Below are 20,241 nucleotides of genomic sequence, written 5' to 3'. Positions count from 1 at the left end.
CTTTAAGTAGGATTAGGTCAGGACTCGTGATTACAATTAGGTCCGTTATCTCTCAAACATAAGACTTGAATAAAGAAACTAAGAAAATTTACTATCCAATCAGTGGTATATTTGTCTTGTGACTAGAAAAAAGGCAAAAAGCTACATAATCCGCATCTGCATAACCTATTATAATTATATTAAAACCAATTGATTTCGTCTTCAAGACTCGAGCAACCAATTCTCTTTATACGGAGTATGTTTGGGACCAAACCGAACCTAATCGAAGGACCGAAAATGTTCCTCCATTTAGCTCAAAACCATACTTAATAACTAACCCAAAGTTGAGGTCCTAATTTAGTAAACCCATTAACACAAGTACACAACCCACATCGAACCTTTTATCATCACCAACACCTCAAGCTCTCTCAGTCCTCCAAAAATGGCGGCGATAAACATCATCACATCAAAAATCTCTCCATCTCTTCGATTACCACCTTCAACCTCTCGTCAATCTCACCCAACTCTCTCTCTTCTCTCTCCTCCCAACCCTTCCTCTTTCACAACCCACAACTTTCTCTCTCTAAAACCCAGCAACATCACTAGTATTACACCCATCTCAAACGTTAAACCTCGTTCTCTCTCCATTGTTGCTGCTCTCAAGAAGATCTCGGAGGCTGATTCTATCTCTTTGTCGCCGGAAAATGACGGAAGTGTGACGTCAGAGTGTGGCGTTTACGCTGTGTATGATTCTAATGGCGAGGTTCAGTTCATCGGATTGTCGAAGAATATTGGTGCTAGTGTTGATTTACACCGCAAGAAGGTTCCGGAGCTTTGTTCCTCTGTTAAGGTATACAGATTTTTATCTTTTTCTGAGCCGAATATTGCTTAATTGTTGAATTTTGAAGAAATTTTGGGAGGAAATTGCAGTTTTGTTGAATCAGATTGCTGAATTTTTGGATTGGAAACACCATTGAATTCCGGAAATTTTGAGTTATTGTGTTGAAAATTTCTCCAATTCTAGCTTATCTTTGATTAATTGGTTGAATGATTGGAAAAATGGAAGAGATTAATTTGTTTGAAGGTGTTATGAAATTTATGAATTACATTTCTGCTGTATATTCGTGATTGATGTTAGGTTATAATATCATTGATGTAGTATTCCTCCTCTTTAGAAATGAAATTACTGTATGTTTTTTGGGACAATTGGAAGGATTAAGGAATAGTGATGAGAAGATTTGGCGTAGTACAAAATGTGGAGAGATTGAAGCTTAGTTTGTTTTAACTGATAACAACATTTCTCTTTGATAATTGGAAACATAATTGTAAGAACAGTTTTTCATTTGTTTGCTTGAAGAAATATTATAAATGAGTGCATAAAGTTGGAGAAGGATGGGAGGATAGGTATGAGATGTTAGAGTAGGGAGGGAAATGCGGCATTCCTTTCTTCAAAAGGGAAATTGTTTCCACAGTTGGAAAGATAGTTTTCCATTGTTTAAAAATCAAGCAACAGAAAGTGGATAAATGATTTCCCTCATTTTGGTGGAATGTTTTACATTCAAACAAACTGAGCTTAAAGCTACTAGTTCTAACGTCAGACCTTACCTCCATGGTTTGATGATTTTAAGAGACATTGCGCTTATGCAAAAGTATGAATGCCTTTTTGAGAATGATTTTGCGTTAAACATATCAGTTATATTTACCGACAAGAAAATAGACAACCGAGTAAAGTAGTAAGATTGGTTGTACCCTCTACAATCGAGATCTCAGTTTAACTAACTTCTACTTGACATGTTGAAAAGCCTTTGCGACAAGTTATATGGGAGACATTAAGAATGAATCTGTACTTTAAATTAAATTAGGATAAACCTAGTAAAGTAGTAAGACTGGTTGTGCCCTGTTAATTGAGACCTAGGTTTAATTGACTTCTACTAGTACATGTTGAAAAGCCTTTGTGACAAGGTATATGGGAGACATTAAGAATGAATTTGTACTCGTAGATTAAATTAGGATAAACCTATTGAAGTAGTAAGACTGGTTGTACCCTGTCATTTGAGACCTCGAATTAATTGACTTCTACTAGTACATGTTGAAAAGCCTTTGCGACAAGTTATATGAGAGACATTAAGAATGGATTTGTACTCGTTTATTATTTTTGGATAATTTTGATAGGGAAGGCATCTATTTTATCTCAAACTGGCATTGAGAGAGGTTTTATTGTGATTAGGAGCATGGGTGAAGATTAGGGAAGAGGAGTCATCTGGGGGAAGAGGAGTCATCTGGTGTCAAAAAGGATACAATGGATGGAAATATAATTTTTTTATGATGGTTACTGTATAACATGAAGCTGGCCATTTATAGATAATTGGATACTAATCATATATTCATATTATTAAAAATGATTGAATGAATGTCATGTGATGTGAGTAAAACCAAGGTGGTTGTCTCAAAGGGTTAGCTTGTGTGCAGGAAACATTGAACATAAAAGAGAAATTTTGCACATGGGGAAATGTGTAATTTGTAAGATTCATGTTTACCATGGAACATTCATGTTTTACCATACTTATTGCACTTGATCCATAGGATTTGGCATAGGATCTGGCATGCTTATCCTTCATTTGACATACTGTTAAATTCTGTTTTCCCAATGAAAGCAAAGTCTAAAGCTCCTTCTTACTGGAATGATTAACTTCAGTATAGGCTATAAGCTTCAGCACAAAAGTAGTGAAGACATGTGTAATCTATATTTCTGCCTGATCTTTATCACTCCTAGGTGTGGCTAGAGCTGTCAATTCGGGTATATGGGTCGGGTTTGAGTCGGGTTTGTGTGGGTCGGGTCATCTCGGGTCGGGTCAATACGAGTTAATGTTAGGACCTATGTGGGTCGGGTTTGGGTTAGGTCATGCTTGAGTCGGGTCACGTCGGGTCATACATCTTTTCGGGTTCGAGTCGGGTTTAGGTCGGGTCAATAAAAGGTCGGGTTACATTCGGGTCGGGTGAAAAACAAGTCGGGTTAAATTCGGGTTTTTACGGGTTTAAATGAGTTAGGGTCATGTTCGGGTTCGAGTCGGGTTCGGTTCAAGTCAATTATTTTCGGGTTATAATCAGGTCGGGTCATTATCGGGTTTGAGTCGGGTTCGGTTCAAGTCAATAATTTGCGGGTCATAATCAAGTCGGGTCATTCCCGGGTTCGGGTCGGGTTCGGTTCAAGTCAAAAACTTGCGGGTTATAATCGGGTCATTTCCAAGTCGGGTCATTCTTGGGTTCAAGTCGGGTTTAGTTAATAATTTGCGGGTTACAATCAAGTTGGGTCATTTAAACTTGTCTGGTCATTCTCGAGTTCAAATTGGCAAGTCAATAATTTGCAGGTTATAATCATGTCGGGTCATTTCCAAGTCGGTCTCGGGTGTGGTTCAAGTACAAAAATTTGAATTCCCTTAAAAAAAATAATAATAAAAAAAAAGATAAGTCATGTAAGATGAGAAAGACTTGCAATTGTCTGGGTCCCGTGTATTTTTTATTTTTTGTTTAATTTTTTTTTTTTTTTTTTGGCTGCTGTCTAGTTCAGTTTTTCTTTGACGAGGATCATGTAAGAGATAAGTCAAGTAAGATGAGAAAGGCCACTTTTGTTTTATAATTGGAATCCATGTTAATAAATTGAAAAAAAGCCTGAAACGCAATAGTCAATACGGAGTACTCTTTTTATCCTAAAAATTCCTAAATCCTAAAATTCGGGTTAGTAATAGGTCGATTTTAAATTCGGGTCGAGTCAATAACAAGTCGGGTTGAATTTGGGTCGGGTCAATAACAAGTCGGGTTTATTTCGGGTCGGGTTTAAAATCGAGTCGGGTTAGGAACGGGTCGGGTTGAACTCGGGTCGGGTTAGTAACATGTCGGGTTGAATTCGGGTTTTGACGGGTTAAATCTGGTTTGGGTCATTCTCGGGTTCGAGTCGGGTTCGGTTCAGGTCAATAATTTACGGGTCACATTCGGGTCGGGTCCTCTCTAGGTCGGTTCATGGTCGGGTTCGGGTCTCAAATACTCGGGTCAACTCGGGTTGGTTTCAGGTCGGGTTCGGGTCACCATTTTTTTCGGGTTCAGACAGGTTAGGGTTAGGGTCGGGTTAGGGTCGGTATTTCGGGTCGGGTCAACTTTTGACAGCTCTAGGTGTGGCGTGTACATGCCATGGGCATTTGTTTGAGTGCGTATGTGTTCCTGTGGAAGATGATGATTGTGGGATTGCACTAATGTTGGCAATGGAAAACCCTGCCATTTACAGTTTCTCTGTTCTTAATGAATGGAGATAGACTGTTCTTGAATCTTCTAATTAAAAACCCTAACTCTATGTAGGTTGGAGTTGTTGATGAACCTAGCAAAGAATCCCTGACACAAGCTTGGAAATCATGGATGGAAGAACACATAGCTGCCACAGGAAAGGTTCCACCGGGGAATGAAACAGGAAACACTACATGGTTTCGGCCACCACCTCAGAAGAAGCCTGATCTCCGTCTAACTCCTGGACGTCATGTGCAGTTAACAGTTCCGTTAGAACAGCTCATTGATAGGCTGGTTAAAGAAAACAAAGTAGTCGCTTTTATCAAGGGATCTCGAAGTGCTCCTGCATGTGGGTTCTCACAAAGGGTGGTTGGGATCCTTGAAAGTCAAGGGGTGGATTATGAGAGTGTGGATGTTCTTGATGAGGAGTATAACAGTGGATTACGGGAGAAACTTAAAAGCTACAGCAACTGGCCAACATTCCCTCAGGTTTTTGTCAATGGAGAACTGGTTGGAGGATGCGACATCTTGACCTCCATGTATGAACAGGGTGAACTGGCCAATTTGCTCAAGTAATGATTCATTATTTTTTTTTTCGTGTAAACTGATATGCTACACAATATTAGAGCTTATATCGTTGATTAATTGTTAAAAGAGTATGTAGCTGTACAATGTTCAGAATGAGGATAGCTTGCCATGTTGTATGGGCTGTAAGCCTGTGGTTTGTTTTTTAGCACTGGCTTGTTGAATAATGCTGAAGTTAGCATTCTGTAACTCATTGTTATTCCAAGTATATTTACAATACAGGAATTGGGATTGGTTGGGGTTAAAATAGACAGAAAACAAAAATAACCATCATCCAAACCTTCTCACTGCACATTATCACTGTTCACCTTTCCGGCGAGCTTAGAGCTGCTCACCGGCAACGCCATTGAGATATCCAATTATTGAAATGGCTACTTTTGAGGCCTAAACCTTATCCCCTCCACTTCCATTGTCTCCTGTCATATTTCTCGAATCGGCCCCAGTGGCGGATCCAGAATTAATATTTAACGGGGTCAAAATGCATTTGATAAATATTTATGGGGTCCTTCGGTTAAAAATATAGGTAATTTTTATATATAAAAAAAAAATTAAAAGGGTTTTTTTTTTTTTTAATATTCAAGTGGGGTCAAGGGACCCCACTAAATGCCCCTCAATCCGCCACTGATCGGCCCCTAACTTCTCTCACCTGTCATCAAAAGAAAAAGGAGGGAAGGTTTAGGGGTAATTGCTATTTGTGTACTCGGTAATTTATTTGATACATATCCGACATGTATTTAAATAATCAGATATATGTTTTTTAAAGCAAGATGAAATACCCTACTAAACCAGCATCTCTACTCCCAAGCAAATGTAATTGGTGAGATTAAAATTCGTGACAAGGTGAGTTCCCCACCAATAAGATATATGCGCTCTACGTCTTGTACTCCTGTGTCTAAAATGAGGACGATAGTTGAATCATACTTCGTATGTCGGCAGGACGGTAGGTAGCCCTTTGGTTAACCACAACACTTCTAATTATTCCTTTTAAAGAAGGAAGAATAACAGAAAGACTTTATTTTGATAAAAACAAAAGAGAACAGTTAAAACAGTAAATTTAACTGTCATTCATCCTGTCGTCCCTTCTCTTTTAAAACTCTCTCAATTAATTTTCACATCCAATAATTTCATCAATCCTGAGCTTCATTATTGCTATCACCATTATTAATATCGTAGTTTCTAGGGTTTCTTCAGATCAAATTCATGCTCTCAATTACATAATTTCATCAAATTAATCCCAGAAAACTTTCTCCCAATTTTCCAGATTACCTAAAAAAATGGAAGAGAAAGAAATTGGAGTCGAAGATGAATCTCCAACTTCTTCAGCAACTCCAAATTTCCGACTAATTGATAAAACGGAGCTTCTTGAATTCAAAGACAAGTATGTGATCAGAGCCGTCAATTCTCCAAATCAAGGGTTTTCTGCTAGTCGACTTGATGGTGATATTCAACCACTTTCCAGTTAAGATCATTATCTTACATTATTAAGATTTTCTGACTTTGTATTTAATTTCTGATTGATTTAAGTGTTTGTATTGCTTAATTTGAATTACTCACTGCAGTATGTTGTTGTATTTGCCAATTGCCATTTTATTACACCCTCCTTCTAACAATAGTTCCAACATTTTTCATTTTGTTGAGATAAGTTATGAATTGTTAATTTAGTAGAAAAGTAGACGTAACGAGTGTTAGTGGAGCATTCTCCGTTTTTATAAGTGCACATTTGACCTTTTGCACTATTCATATACTCTACTTTGAACGATGTTAGCGATTTGTACTTTACAAAGATCATAGCAGGTCTTTGTTAGGATTGTCTCAATGTATAGTTTATGTACATCACTTTTTTTATTTTTAATGATATATGCTCCACCATTTATAATTAAAGATATTATTGATCAAAGTTCTGCATTTGACGCATGTTCCCAGTCAAATTGGGGAACTAAAAAAGAAGGAAAAAAAAAGAGGGAGTAATTTAATGAAAAAGAGACGAAAAATAAGAAATGATGAATCATTAATTGAATTAAGAAAAACTTTTTACACTATTCATGAATGGATGAAAATGAGAAGCGTACCAACTATTCTAGTATTTCGTATTATGAGGCATAGGAAGTGAATTTTCTTATTGCTGTACCTGTGTTTGAGAACCCTTATATGATTTTTTGGTTTTTCAATTCTATGTTTGAATCACTTTCTTCATCAGGTTTAATTATGAGATTTTCCATATTGGTATATTGTTATTACCTTCCTGTGAGGATTTCTTTTATTACGAAGTATATCATAATAAGATGCTGGCCCTTGTCAGTTGTATGAATAATTAAGGATAGTGATGGTATTTCGAGCAAATTTCTTAGATATGACATCTAATAAAGTGTAGCCTATTAAATTGGGACGTGCATAATATATAATATAATATTATAGTTATGTACATTAAGTTACGATAGTAAGTATTTGGTACTTTTCTATGTGACGGTGAAGGGAAATTGATTGTGGGTTCTGTTGTTGCAGGTAATGATGTTTTGGGAAGTCCTGGCAAAACCACTAAAATATGTGGTGTAGTTGGGACTATTCAACTGGTTTCAGGTATTTGTGTGTTTGCTATTTTGGTCATACTGTTTTATTAATTTAGTGCTTGACAATGTGAGAAATGGAAATTAGCGTTTGTTATTTTTGCATTGATGTCTTAATTAGAAGTATTACTAAAGCTTGTGCGTGAACTATAATTCTTTGAATGTAATATTTGTGGCTTCTTAATGGTCATCTTAAGGGAGAAGCAAGGCACTGATTTGAGAACAATTGATATCAACATTTATGCACATTTGGCTCTATACGTAATTAATTTATTTTTAGCAAATTGCAGAATACTGTGCTAAATTCTGTACATTTGATATAAAATTCTTGTTCACATTTGTTTGCAGGAATGTACATACTTGTAATAACATCCTCCAAGGAAGTGGGGAAGTATCATGGTTTCCCTATTTTTCGAGTAGAATCTATGAAATATTTGCCCTGTAATCAAGCCTTAGAGAAATTAGGTGCTCAGGAAGTAAGGTCTTGCTTTCTCTATCCTCTCGATATTTGTTTCCTTGCATGGATTTTGTTCGTTTTAATTAATGAGAATATTCAAATAATTATGTGTGTGCAGAAAAAAGATGAAGCATACTTCAGGAATTTGTTGAGAGTTGTGGAATCTACTCCTGGATTATATTATTCCTATGAAACAGATATAACTGTGAAGTATGCTATTCTTTTATACCTCCATAATTTTTCAATAATTGTCATAGAACAGGATTTTATTCCCCCTTTTGAGTGATATCAATGAATAGACTTCTACGATACTCACATAAGGCTGACTAACAGCTTGCAGAGAAGGCTACAGCTGTCAGAAGGGTGGATGAGCAGTCCAATTTGGAAGCAGGTTACTTGTAAATCTATATTGCTTTAACAACTATTTTTTGAAGAAATTATGATGATTGTCTACATTGCTTCTTGCAAATGGCTTCTATGATTAGACTTTCTATTTTGCTTTGTCTCTTAAAAGTTTAGTCAATGATCTTGTGTCATAGTTTGGCTGAGAGTTAAGGGCCATCAATGTAGAACATCCAAGACCATGCTAGGAGCAGTATATGAAACTTTTCTTATTGTTTATGTTAGCATATTTCTCTGCTAAATAGCCTTAAGAGGGTTAATTGGTTAATTAAAGTTTTTCCATTAGTAACTTTTATAATTTGGCGACTATTTCCACGTCCCTTTCTGTGGTTCTTTGTAGATAGGTTGGCAAAAAGTGATGCATATGTAGTTAAAAATTTAAAGTAGCAATTAAACAATGACTTTGCATTTTTACCTGATAATATGGTACAAGATGTTAGTTCAGAATAAAGTGTCAGGACTGCATAAAACAGAGAAAAGAAAACGCACTAGTCTCTTAGTGGGTTTTAGGGGCTGGTGGCAGTTGCATCTATCTATTTTTTGTTAATGTAGTTTTTTTGACACAGATATTAGGATCACGCTAGTGCTCTCATTGACACAGATAATTGATATTTCAATTTTGTGATTTTGGGTCACACAATCAATATACTTCTCTTTGTTATTTTGGATATTGGTAAATTTGTTTGTTTGGTATTATGTGTTTGTGGCGCTATTTAAGAAGCCATAAGTCTCATATCTCTGATTCCTTGCTTGTATTAGGCTGACCCGCGATTTGTTTGGAACAGAGCACTTTTGGATGAGCTTATTGAGTGTAAGGTGACAGTTTATGATCCTTTTTTGAAATTACTTGATCTTTGATCCTATGATCATGGGAGAAAATTTTACACCTTTAGCTGATTTTTATTTTACTCCTATTCTTTTTGGGTTGCAGCTTGATGAGTTCATTATGCCACTGGTGCAAGGAAATATCCTTTGATGTTTTTTATGATTACAAAAGTAGATATTATTCTTCTCACCTTGCAGTATGCAAGATTGCATGTTTTTTTAATACCTTTTGTGCATAAATGGTGAAACAACCTAGCTCCTGACATTAATCTGTCACCACTTTTCTTAACATAAAGTTAAGCTTTCAGACTGCAGAGGTTACATTAAAAAATGCACCTGTTACCATTACGTTGATATCAAGAAGATGCACAAGACGGCTAGGTATTGTGAATTCTGAAGTAAGTTAATATTTCTACATAATTGCTTAAATTTATTATGCAACTTTACTGAAGGAACCAGAATGTGGAGAAGGGGAGCTAACCTGCAGGGAGATGCTGCTAACTTTATTGAAACAGAGCAGTTGCTGGAATCAAAGAATTTCAAGTCCTCTTTTTTGCAGGTAATTGTGCCTAATATATTTACTAATGCTTTGGGAATCTTGTTCGTTTTTAGCTTTAGCTTGCAAATTACTCCCTTCATCCTTTTTTGTTTTCCATTTTAGGGCGTTCTTTTTTGTTCTACTCACTTTGCTCTATTCTACTTTTTTGGCATATCCTTTTTACCATCTTACCCTTCAATCCCTCAACAATTATACCTTCTCAATTTCTCATACTCTCTCTCTCTCTCTCTCTCTCTCTCTTACTTTATCTTACCCTTTCAATCCCACAAACCCACCTTTTACATTTTCTGTCATACATCATCTTACAGTCTTACACATACTCACATTTTTTATATTTCCCCCTTTTTTTTTATTGCATCATGTGGACTTTTACACTATTCACACACTAGTCTTTGACCATAGTTTGTGATTTATCCGTAAGTAATATAGTTAGATTTGTCTCGATATCCACTTTTCAAATATCAAATTATTATTTTTTTTATACAAAAGTTTAAATAAAGATATAAATCGTCAAATTAATGCATTGGAAAACGTGAAATCACAAATGGTACAATTAAAAAAAACGGAGGAAGTATTATCTTAAATTGTGTAACTAAATAGAACATATAAGAACGGAGGGAGTACTTTATTGTTTTGAAGTACAAATTATAGAATAATCTTTGTTGAGTGTTGAAATTTGACTACTGCTTTAGTTGAGCTATGCAAGTATACAATTATGCATTCATTAGGATCCATACCTTTCTCTTTATGCAGCAAAGATATATAGTTATTTTTTTCCTTCTTTGTTCTATTGAATGCAAATATGATTAATCATTAATTTGGGTCCGATGTTAATAACTGAAAGTTATGACATAGGTTTCAATCCTACGAATAAGATTACAAAGGCTAAAGTTATGTACAAAGTAACAAAGTTGATCTGATTTGGGTCCGACTTTAATAATTGAAACATTCATCCTTCATTTTAAATTGTAATTGGGCATATAAGACATTATTGGAAAGATTGTTTGAAGGGATATTCATTTGTACAGGGTTCGTAGGCTAATCTTAAGGTTTATGGTCGTTATGAGCTTGATTTTCCCTTGTGACATCTGGTAAGTTATTATTGCCATAGGCCTCTATGTAGAGTTAAGGGGAGAGTTAGATAGTCTACTAAAGTTATCACTTAGGCCTTTGAATGACATTAGTTGCATCAATTTTGGCTAAAACGTTTTTTTTATATGCCATGCGCAACTCACTTAGTTAATCTCTTAGTAATTTTAATGTATGCAGTATACTTTTTGAAGTAAACCATACTTTGAGGTAGTAAATCTTTGGTTGTCTACACCATCTCCTATGACACAATTTAGGTTTTTAAATAATTGTAAATAAATGGTGTATGGAACAAGCGCTGGTCCCTTTTATGAGGTGCATTGTGCTTGTTGCTTATCATTTCCTTTTAGAGGATGTCATTACTGTATACAGGCTAGTTTAGTTTAGTAAAAAGCAAGCCATAAACCTTTAAATTATCATTAAAATGAACGGACCTTGCATAGATGAATGTTTTCTCCTTTATATCGATATCTTATAAGCGTACATTTGAATTAATATGAAGGAGATATGATCCTTTTTTTTTAAGTTGGGCCCTAATCTTACCAACTTTACTATTATGGTCATAATCTCAGTTGTGCATTCTTTTGGGCTAACATCATTGGTTAGAAAAATTTTATTAGCCATGATATTAGTTTAATAAATATGGTTTAATGTATGCACAATTGCACATATGGGATACAATACAAGTCTGATCCCTAACCGACCAATGGAGCTTCTAAACCACAGTATTATTTCCTTCTTAAATACTAGTATACCCTATTCACCTCATCAGCAATTGATAATCTCTTTCTCGCCCTAAACTATTTTGGTTCACTCATATCCTCTCTTATGGAGGTATTTGTTCGTAAGGGTTGGAGGAGGAAAATTTTTGTAGATGACTATACGGAATAATCACTTTTGGTTCATGTAGCCGACCACACTTATGAGATTAAAGCTTTGATTCATTGATTGATTAAATTGATATCCTCTATTAAGCCTTACATGAGTTACATCCTTCCAAACTACAACAACAACAACAAAGCCTTACATCCTTCCAAACCTTATTGGAGTTGGTGAACTTAGTGGGCTATTGTTGTAATTAGGAGAGGAATGGAATTTGATGATTAGTTGAATTAAGAAGAAATGTGTGTGTGTGTGTGTGTGTGTGTGTGTGTTTTTTTTTTTTTTTTTAAATAGTAGACTTTTAATTAAGTGATTGGTTTCTTACATGCTTCATCATATAACATCTAATTCATATTTATGTTGGGTAATTTTTCTTACCAACTTAGGATTGTTGCTTTGGATTAATCTAGGTAGATTAGGCTTGGTCATCAGAGTTAAGATTTTTCTAAGATATTTTCTCCAAGAATTATTTTAGGGTGTGCTTGGCATTAGCTTTTAGTTGTTTGACCAAATCAAACCACTTCTTAACAAAATATGTGAGTGATTGACAATGTAGTGGTTTGGGTAGCTTTTAGTGGTGGAGGTAGCTTTTATCAAAAGTTAGAAATATCGGCTTTTGAAGTTAAAGGTAGCTTTTTAAAGTATGAGTGTTTGGTAAGTAGCTATTGATTAGCTGTTTTATAAATTTGATTTTTTTTTCTTCATAAAAGCATAGATTAAATTACCAACAGCTACTATTAATTTTCAAAAGCTAATATTTTTAGTTTTTGATAAAAGCTACCTCCACCACTAAAAGCTATCCCAACTGTAACATTGCCAAACACTTTTTTTTGTTAATTAAGTAGTGGTTTGACTTGAACAAATTTCTAAAAACTACTCAAAAGCTAGTGCCAAACGTGCCTTTAATAAAAAAGATTAAAATAAAAAATGGATAATTAATCGGTGGGGGTAGTGTTGTTTATGGAGGTAGCTTTTATCACCCGCTAAAATTATCAGCTTTTGGAAATTAAAGTACCGTTGTTTTTATTCTATATTTTTAGAAAAAGAAAATTATATTTAGAGGCAACAATTACTTTACCAAGCGCTTATACTTCAATTATCTATCTTCACAACTATCTGAACATGGCTTAGGTGATTTCTAATTTTCTAGAATACATTAGATTTTGAATAACAATTATTTCCTTGATTTTTCTAGAAATCTGATTACATGATACTAGATTTTTCTAGATTAATATTATTTTCAATTGAAAATATTAATCTAGAAAAATCTTGTTTGGTGTAATCAAAATATCATAGGAATAATTAGACTCCATTGATCAACCTAATTTGAACTCTAATAACAATCATAAGTTTGTTGTAGCAAAATAACCAACATGCCATAACTAAATATATGCATTAGAGTTTGTATGATGAAGCATGTAAAAAACCAATCAATTAATAAAAAGTCAACCATTTTAAAAAAAAAAATTACTCATCATCAAATTTAATCCTCTCCTATATACAACTATAGCCCACTCACTTCTGCAAGTATCTTCCAACAAACCTATCCTAAAATTTTTAAACCACTAAGACTTGTGACACGTAATATAAGATCCGTGAAGGTACAATAGTAAATTTTATTTTCATTGGGCGGCATGGGCGCTACACAGAGACAAGGGTACAGTCATTTATGTGTTACAGTGGCCTTATGGTTTGTTGTTATGGCCAAGTTGGTTCAGGGATTGAATCATAATTACTCATGTCTGTAAATCTATGTTACTCGGACTCTTCATTTTACCTCAAGTACCCGTGTCGGACCCTCGACCCTCGGACAAGGGTATGACACATGGACACTTCATTTTAGTTGAAAAACATAGAATTTTTTCACAAAATAGCCGAGTCGGACACTTGGACACGTACCCGTGTCGGACATGGGTACCCGAGTCCAAGTAACATAGCTGTAAATTACATCAGGTAGCTGTAAGAGCTATTTGATTTACTGGATTCACAAATCTAGGCTTTCACTGGTTTTGTAAATATTTAGCATGCTCAAAAACCTGTGTGGGAGTCTCTCTAATGTAATTTTACGATATCAACCTCATTTTCTGCTCTTCAACACAATTTTTCTGTTTTTATCTGGCATAGTGGCATCCATTCTTGTGATTCATGTTGATGATGTGATGAGTATTGTGTAGAGCAATGTTTACTAAGATTGCGGATTGCGGTCCTACTTTGGCTAGGTAAGGGTACTTAGGTTGAGATCACAAAATCGTACAATCCTACTAATAAACTCAAATATGATAAAGATACTCTGATATAATTTGTCCCTTTTTACTTGCTCAAGAGGATGCAAAAGTATAGTAAAAAGGTAGGCAAGTGTGAGACCTAACTCAAGAAAAGTAGAGAGAAAACAGTCCACAAAGGAAAATGGGGCAAGGCCGGATTTAGTATTATTTTTATATCAAGATCATGAATGCTAAAATTGCAAATACTCTGTTGATATAACTCAAAGTGCCTCACATTTGGGTGATTTCTTTCGGGCTGTTGAGTTGTTAGTATTAAGCAGTCTCTGATATTGACATCCATCATAAGCATGCCCAAAGAAGCTGCAAAATTGAGTCATCATATATTTACCATCTGTTATTGGCTAGATTATTCTCTAGGAAAGCATAATACTCCTTAAATTTTGTTCGGCTAGACTTGTACTTATGCTGAATTTCAGGTCCGGGGTTCGATTCCACTTCTATGGGAACAAATTGTTGATTTGAGCTATAAACCTCGATTGAACATCATCAACCATCAAGATACGGTATATATTTAAGCTTTCAGCTTTTATGTTATGCTTGATGGAGTTGCTAATTTGCTATATTTCCATAATTTCAATTTTTTTTTTTCAGTCACACGTAGTGGAGCGTCATTTCCATGATCTATCACAAAGATATGGGGAGATATTGGCACTTGACCTAACTGATGAAGTAAGAGTAACTCTATATTCTAAATATTGGTGCTATTATTAATAGTGCTTTATTAATATTACAAGACTTGTTTTTTTAATTTGATTTTGCATATTATTGGTGAGCAATAGGCATTTATCACCATTGGAATAAAATGATAGTTGGAGCTATGTATGGGAAGGCGAGCCTAAGGTGCACCAAGGCGCTAAGTGCATGGGATTAAGTGTGTTTTTTTTTTTAGTTGGGTCTAAAGAGACACACCTGAAGTACACAAGGTGGGCCCAAGGCTCACCTAAGGCACACAACTTAAAAATTTTCAGCAAATTTTATTTATTTATTTATTTATTTATTTATTTTTGGATATTTATCAAGTGTGTCTCACTTCAATGACGCACGCCTAGTCGCAGCAGGACCCCTTTTACCTTAATGTTGATTTTTTTTTTTTTCTTTTTTAAAATTTAATACATTAAGATGGAGGCCGAAGCATTGGTTTTATTACATATACACTCCTTATGGTAATGCTCATTAGGCTTGAAGTGTAGATGATGCATTGGTCCTGCTCCTTTATATCACTTGTTAGGAATAAAGGCTTCCAGTATTCAAGCTCAGGATTTGTCTTTGTTGCTGTAATACCGTTTCACTGTATGAGATATCCAAGTCAACAAGTTTTTAGAATTGTGGTTGAAGAAACCAATCTAATATCTATGGTTATTTTTCCCCAAACAATTTCGTAATTAAATGCACTGAATGAAAATAAAGAGTTGTGTGACGTGTGGCTGCAAATATTGTTCAAAAAGTTGTAATTGTGGTAGCTAGAGTTCTAGACCTTGTAAGGGTTCAAATATTAACCTTTCTATTTAACTTTACTTATATTATATCATCAAATATCATTAGTGATGGTAAATGTGAATGTATTTTGATTTTTTTTTGCCTTTTCAGTATGGTGATGAAGGAAAACTCAGCAACGCATATGCTGCTGAGATGGAAAAGCTACCTAGTGTGAGGTGAATTTGAAGCTGCATATAGGTTTTATTGATTTCAAATTTACTGTCTTAAGGTTTTATTGATGAGGTGGCCTTGAATTTTGTAGTACACAATTGAATGGTATGGAAAATTGAATATTATTGAGCATAAAGTTAGTTACCAACCACTTCAGAGTCTTGTGATGGCTTAGCTTTGTCATATTACCACGAGTGGAATTTTACCCGTGAGTCCAATGTAGTTGATGCAGGTTTTAGTTTAAGTTGTTTACTTTATCATCTGCAAAGTTCAATTTCCAAGTCTGGCTAGTTTCTATTAGTTCTTGAGATTTAGGTGATTTTGTAAAATTGCTAGTGAATGATCCTCCCTCTTGCCCTAAGGGGGGAAACAGAGATGAAAGAAGCATCTTTGTCTAGTTATCAGTTTTCTAACTGTTATGAAATTTTCCTGACATATTCTGACTTTAGCCCATGTCTTTAACTAATTATTGTACATGGTTGGATTTCCAGATACATTCCCTTTCGCTTCCACAGCATCTGTGGCAAATCAAATTTTGATAACGTGCACTTGCTGTATGATGAAATTTCTGACGAAATTGGAAAGCAAGGGTAATTTAAGCTTCAAATGATTTATGTTATCTTTTTAGATCATCCCCCCCCTAAAAAAGTTAATCTAGGCTTTTTGCATTGATATTTTAATCTTTTTTTCCACCTCACCAGATACTTCCTCGTAGACTCAGAAGGGCATGTGCTGGAAGAACAAAAGGGAGTTATCAGATCTAACTGCATCGATTGCCTTGATCGAACAAATGTTACCCAGGTTTGGATTACTTGTATTAATGTATCTGCCGTAAATGTGTGCTAATTGTCACTCGTAACTTAATCGGATTCTTTCTTTTTATACAAGTCTGATATATCTAGCTTTTTTGATATACTATCTGACATGTATACCCCATGTTATTTCTATATGTAGAGTTACCTAGCTCGGAAATCATTGGATTTACAGTTGCAGAGGGTTGGCATATTTACTCTTGAAGATACCATTTCAATCTGTCATGAAGAATATGACAAATTTAAAATCTGTGAGTTCTTTATATATGGTATTTAGTTTACTTAATTATGGAATTGTATTGAGTGCCAATCTTTTTCAATATGTTTTACTTATGCTGGTGATACTGATAGTGTGGGTTGAGCAAGGGGATGAATTAAGCTTAGAATATACTGGTACCCATGCTCTCAAGAGAGACCTTGTAAGGTATATAAAATTTGAAATCATCTTCTGAATCTGTATGAAATTGATCTGTTATCTGTAGATGCTTACCTTGTAACAACTGAGATGCATGGTTCTGCAGATACGGGAAGCAGACTTTTGGAGGACTTATAACAGATGGTATGAGTGCACTTTCAAGATACTATTTGAATAATTTTCAAGATGGTGTCAGACAGGCAAGCAACAATGGTGTTTTACATGATGTTAATTTTGTTATATATGGATAAAGGGAGGATATTTATCTTAGTTTGGTTTTGTGTTTTCTCCAGGATGCAATTGATCTTATCAGTGGCCACTACTCAGTTGGCCGGAATAATCCATCACCCTTTCAACTAAATGCTTTCGAATCACTTTCAGTGAGTTAATGCTGTTTGAAAGTTTGCTTTTGAGAATATAATTTGATGACTTCTTTCAAGTTATCTTATCAGTGTATCATGATTCAAGTAGTTTATGACTGCGATATCAGATGCTATTCTGGAAACCAAACTTTATTTAAGAAATTCACTCTTGCATGTGTATTATAGTGACAAGAGCCATTTGACTTCATTTGTCTCTACAAAGAAAGCCTATGCTTGCCTCCCCCTTCTTTTCTTCACAGATTGAGGCCCTTCATAGCCAAGATTCATCTGCATTGATGCAGGTTATCTAACCTTATCTACCAAAACATATCATCTAGAGCTTCTTGAGTTTTCTGACATTAACTTATGTCATATATATGATGCATTATGTACAGCAGAGGTCTTTTTAATAATTCCTGTCATTATATGTTGTTACAGTATCTTCCAGTGGCTTCAGCGTTGTTGATTGGAGGCTTGACAATGACGTCATTTTCGCTAAACCAAGGTATGGCAATGCACTCTTGTTTCTTCCATAAAGTTATGCATGCACTCAGTTGAAATCCAAATGAGCTTTGTTCAGCCTGTTTGCCTCAATCAAAGCTCTGAATTTTATTTTATGTTTTATTTTTTTTCGGTAGTGGGCCGAAATGCTCAGCAGTTTATGTCATCTGTTATCTGGGCTGGTGTGACTGCTGGCGTTATGGCATTGGTCAAGGCTAATGGAAGGCAATTCTGCTCCAGACCTCGCCTCTGTGGCCTTATATGAAAACCTTTCAACAACGTTCGAAGTGGATTTATAGCCAAATAAATTATGTATATTAGAGTTTAATTCTATTTATTGAAACTTCATAAATAGATTAATACGGCAATCTCCTGGTTTATGTTGTAACTTGCTTTTGCCTTTTGATTCATTTCTTAGCTGACTCAGAAGTCAGGGAAAATGACAATGTTCAGCATGACCTTTCAGAGTGATGGAGCTTGAAAAGACCTTTCTGAGCTTTCACTCAAATATTTAGAGCGTAGGGCGAAATGTGCAAGTATTTAGTCAACTTTTGTAATAACTCTACAGTGTCCCGTGTTTATCTTGGAATCGATTTATGTGACATTTCTTCGGGGCTGCGATTTAATTTACTAGTATATAGTTTTAAGTTATACGAAATAATTAATTTTTAAGACCTGGTGATGAATGTTTTTGTTACTATTATATTTTACATTAAGAAAATAACATCAATGTTTGAATGGTTTAATTAGTGGTTGAATCTTTAAGTATAAACGGGAGGTCATGAGATCAAATCTTGGTATTATTAAAACTTGTCATGCATTCTTAATAGCTTTAAGGGTTGCATACATATATCTTCTACTTCCTCCGTTTCCAAACATAGTCATATGAGATTGTTTAGTTTTATTAGTCTCGATGAGTACTTTATAATATGATTTTTGTTAGTATAAAATTAAAGATATTTGTAATTAAAGATTTGCATCGATATATATAAATAACTAAATAAGACTAATTAACATCAGGAAATAGAGGGACTATAATTTAAATAATTAATGTTCAAAGTTATCTAAATTGCCCAACAAATTTGTTGTGTGCTCTTGGGGAGTACTCAAAAGTGGAAGTGGACGTGCACATACAAAAGTCCAAATTTAAAAATAAAAATGTAAAGAAAATAATTTTTTTAAAAAACAATATGTATTTTAGTCTTGCCCTGACTGCCGGGCACACACTAGTTGTTGATGAAAAGACATAAGCTAATCTCAAAAACGATTAAAAGACAATAAACCACATACTTTTATGATGTATCAAAAAATCCCAAAAATTTAAGGGAATAAGTTACATAGTACAACTTAAAAACCATTAGATAATTAAGGGAAGCATCTTAATTGTCTATATGTATAAATGTATAATGTATAGAGTATGTTTTCAAAAAAAAAAAAAAAAAAAAAAAAAAAATATATAGAGTTTCTATATATATTGTACTGCACATGTATCATATTGCACATATTTAACACTTATAGTTATGTGTATTTAAAATTGATAAAGTACTTAAAATTTATATATTTTCAAGCCCTTAATTTTTTCATTATGAATAATGATAGGCATGGAGCGTGTGGTTTTTTTAAAAGACTTTTATACAATTATTTTTTATTGAATGGTACACAAAATTATTGATGAATATTGAACTTAGTTAACACGAGGCTTCAGTTGTCTTTAGTCGAATACCACATCATTTTAGCACTGAATACAACGGGTTTAAGGTAATACTCAACAATGAATTTTACAAGCATTCTCATAGATTGACATATTTTGAGTTTTCGATTCAGAGTCGATGCTCATTATTGGAGGCCTCTATGTTGCAATGGATTCATTTTTACATCTACCAAATGGTTGATTGGAGGTGTCTTTTTATGGCCGGACAAGGGAAGTTGGTTCTTTATTTTCAATGACACTAGGACCACTACAAAATGCCATCACAGTGAGCAATTCAACATTATTAACTTGTTAGCTAAACATTTTTTTTTTTTTTTTTTTTTTTTTTTTTTTTTTTTTTTTTGATATCATAGTTGGCATATTCATAGTCATTTTGGTCAAGAAGGGTTGATATTTCTCTCATTGCAAACATGTTTTACTCATCAATATATATCATCAATACAAAAGGAATAAGCTAGATTGTCCAGGTTGAGATCATCATTTCTTTTTAGCAAGTATTTGGGTTTGTTTTAGTGGGGAAATTGTTAGTGCAAGTGTCTAGTGTCAAGATCGATCTTCAAAAAAGTTTAATTTTTTATACCCGGTCGTATAACATAAGAATATTTTACTATTTATAATATTAGAAGATAATTGTGTCACTCTCAATTACCCATCATGTGGTTCCCTCCACTTATAATGACCCGTCTTCCACATAAGATGTCACATATGTCTCATGCACACAATTTTACATCAAAATAAAACAAGGTAGCCTTCAAATGATTCCTAATCTCCCAACCTCTTGGCAACTATGGTTGAACTATTACAATCAAATCAAGCTTGAATATAATATCCAACAAAATAAAAAGCAATTAATCTTGAAGATGTTCAAAATTCTAGGGGAAAAGAAAAAAG

The 20,241-nt window shown here is 34.4% G+C and overlaps 2 protein-coding genes across 2 annotated transcripts; both read left to right on the top strand.

Annotated features, from left to right (window-relative positions):
- The first annotated feature begins 339 nt into the window (after positions 1-339).
- On the top strand, positions 340-4,990 carry LOC145597768 (bifunctional monothiol glutaredoxin-S16, chloroplastic-like). Its single transcript, XM_081654012.1, has 2 exons — positions 340-829; positions 4,330-4,990. Exons 1-2 carry the CDS (start codon positions 422-424, stop codon positions 4,828-4,830), a joined length of 909 nt encoding a protein of 302 aa, XP_081510138.1. The 5' UTR covers positions 340-421; the 3' UTR covers positions 4,831-4,990.
- Positions 4,991-5,873: 883 nt separating this feature from the next.
- LOC145597462 (phosphoinositide phosphatase SAC8-like) lies at positions 5,874-18,328 on the top strand. Its single transcript, XM_081653639.1, has 20 exons — positions 5,874-6,297; positions 7,342-7,416; positions 7,752-7,879; positions 7,979-8,070; positions 8,194-8,251; positions 9,022-9,078; positions 9,194-9,227; positions 9,388-9,468; positions 9,540-9,646; positions 14,319-14,405; positions 14,494-14,571; positions 15,490-15,554; positions 16,041-16,139; positions 16,251-16,350; positions 16,504-16,612; positions 16,713-16,785; positions 16,883-16,976; positions 17,070-17,156; positions 17,577-17,643; positions 17,777-18,328. The coding sequence occupies exons 1-20, from the start codon at positions 6,114-6,116 to the stop codon at positions 17,902-17,904; spliced, it is 1,803 nt and encodes a 600-aa protein (XP_081509765.1). The 5' UTR covers positions 5,874-6,113; the 3' UTR covers positions 17,905-18,328.
- The last annotated feature ends 1,913 nt before the right edge of the window (positions 18,329-20,241 follow it).

Source organism: Chenopodium album, chromosome 20, assembly GCF_948465745.1.
Source record: "Chenopodium album chromosome 20, dcCheAlbu1.1, whole genome shotgun sequence".
Taxonomy (NCBI): domain Eukaryota; kingdom Viridiplantae; phylum Streptophyta; class Magnoliopsida; order Caryophyllales; family Amaranthaceae; genus Chenopodium; species Chenopodium album.
This window is presented reverse-complemented; position numbering and strand designations above follow the sequence as displayed.

Coding starts and splice junctions, on each gene's coding strand:
- LOC145597462 (XM_081653639.1), top strand. CDS start 6,114: ATGGAAGAGAAAGAAATTGGAGTCGAAGATGAATCTCCAACTTCTTCA. Junction 8,071..8,193: donor GAAACAGATATAACTGTGAA/GTATGCTATTCT, acceptor GCTGACTAACAG/CTTGCAGAGAAGGCTACAGC. Junction 16,786..16,882: donor CTCAAGAGAGACCTTGTAAG/GTATATAAAATT, acceptor ATGGTTCTGCAG/ATACGGGAAGCAGACTTTTG.
- LOC145597768 (XM_081654012.1), top strand. CDS start 422: ATGGCGGCGATAAACATCATCACATCAAAAATCTCTCCATCTCTTCGA. Junction 830..4,329: donor AGCTTTGTTCCTCTGTTAAG/GTATACAGATTT, acceptor AACTCTATGTAG/GTTGGAGTTGTTGATGAACC.